This window comes from Cyprinodon variegatus, unplaced genomic scaffold, assembly GCF_000732505.1.
Source record: "Cyprinodon variegatus isolate N-32 unplaced genomic scaffold, C_variegatus-1.0 Scaffold225, whole genome shotgun sequence".
Taxonomy (NCBI): Eukaryota; Metazoa; Chordata; class Actinopteri; order Cyprinodontiformes; family Cyprinodontidae; genus Cyprinodon; species Cyprinodon variegatus.
In genome coordinates this window covers 220,606-221,822 of record NW_015150678.1, presented here as the reverse complement: position 1 = coordinate 221,822, position 1,217 = coordinate 220,606, and the positions used below count along the sequence as shown (strand labels likewise).

Genomic DNA, 1,217 nt, shown 5'->3' with positions numbered 1-1,217 from the left:
TGATCTCTTTAAAAAAAATAAACCACATTTCTTTCTTTTCACATCAGAATATTCTTCCATTGCTTTTGCTCTGATCCATTAAACGTAAAGACTCCAAGATGTTGATCCATCAGATAAAATCTGCTGTAATGGGAAAAAAACTTGAATATTTAATGGGGTGTAAATATTCCTGCAAGGCGCTGTAATCTGGAGTCAGTTTGTTTTCTATGTGATGGAAAACTAACTGGAATATGTCCTTAAAATATAACATATTGTATCAGGACATAAAGGGAATTTGTGAAAAAGTAAACTCTCTGCATTTTCTTTCAACTATTCCATTAAACCAGCAGTAGCCAATAAAACAATAAACTGTTTTGATGTTTTATGTGGAACCATCTAAAGTACTATTATAAGCATGAGAATCAGACCCTGTGACGGTCATCATACAGTTGGAGTCTTGAGAAAAGTCACCCACCTGCATCCTAACTCCAGCGTTGCCATGTCTAAGGGCTCCATGGACTTGAGCTGCAGCTTTTGTTGATACATGCTTTCCAGCTCAGCCATGGTGCGCAGGTGGGCCTTTTTCAGCTCCTCCAGCTTGCTGTAGTATTCCTCGTTAGAGAAGAAGATTTTGCTCAGGTCGAGGAAGCCTCCTGCTGCTTTATGGCCGCTCCTAATGTGAGGGACCCCCTTTTCCAGATAGTCCTCATGACAGAAATCAGATCCCATTTCTTCATACTCCAACTAAAACCGTAAAAACACCACAAAAAGCTCATATTCAAAGCACTTTATCAGCCAGATGTAAGAATAACTGGTTATCGGGGGTAACATAACATAACAGTTATGTTTCTGCTAAAAATCCTTTAGCTAAAATGCGATCAGAATGCTTATAATAAAACTGTGCCCCAAATTTCCCTAGGCAAAGACAGTTATAATGCTGTTTCACATGAAAAGAGCCTCAGTGTTAAAGTGCATGAAGTTTATTTTGTAACGTTAGAGCAGTGCAAGCATCCTCAGTAACCCTCCTGCAGGACTAAGCCTATTAGCCCATGTTGGCAAGGACCATATGGTAATGAAAGGAAGGGTGTTTTAGTATGAAAAGAGTTCAGCTGATATCCTAACTTCATCAGGTGAACTCGTTTCATACTAAAACACCCTTCCTTTCATTACCATATGGTCCTTGCCAACATGGGCTAATAGGCTTAGTCCTGCAGGAGGGTTACTGAGGATGCTTGCAC

General features: G+C 39.8%; 1 protein-coding gene across 1 annotated transcript in view; it reads right to left on the bottom strand.

Moving 5' to 3' along the window:
* The window catches only part of fam161a (family with sequence similarity 161 member A), an 8,173-nt gene that overhangs the window by 5,874 nt on the left and 1,082 nt on the right, over positions 1–1,217 (bottom strand). The window contains exon 2 of the mRNA XM_015380934.1: positions 455–723. Within this exon, the coding sequence (XP_015236420.1) occupies positions 455–723 (269 nt within the window). The remainder of the gene's footprint in view (positions 1–454; positions 724–1,217) is intronic.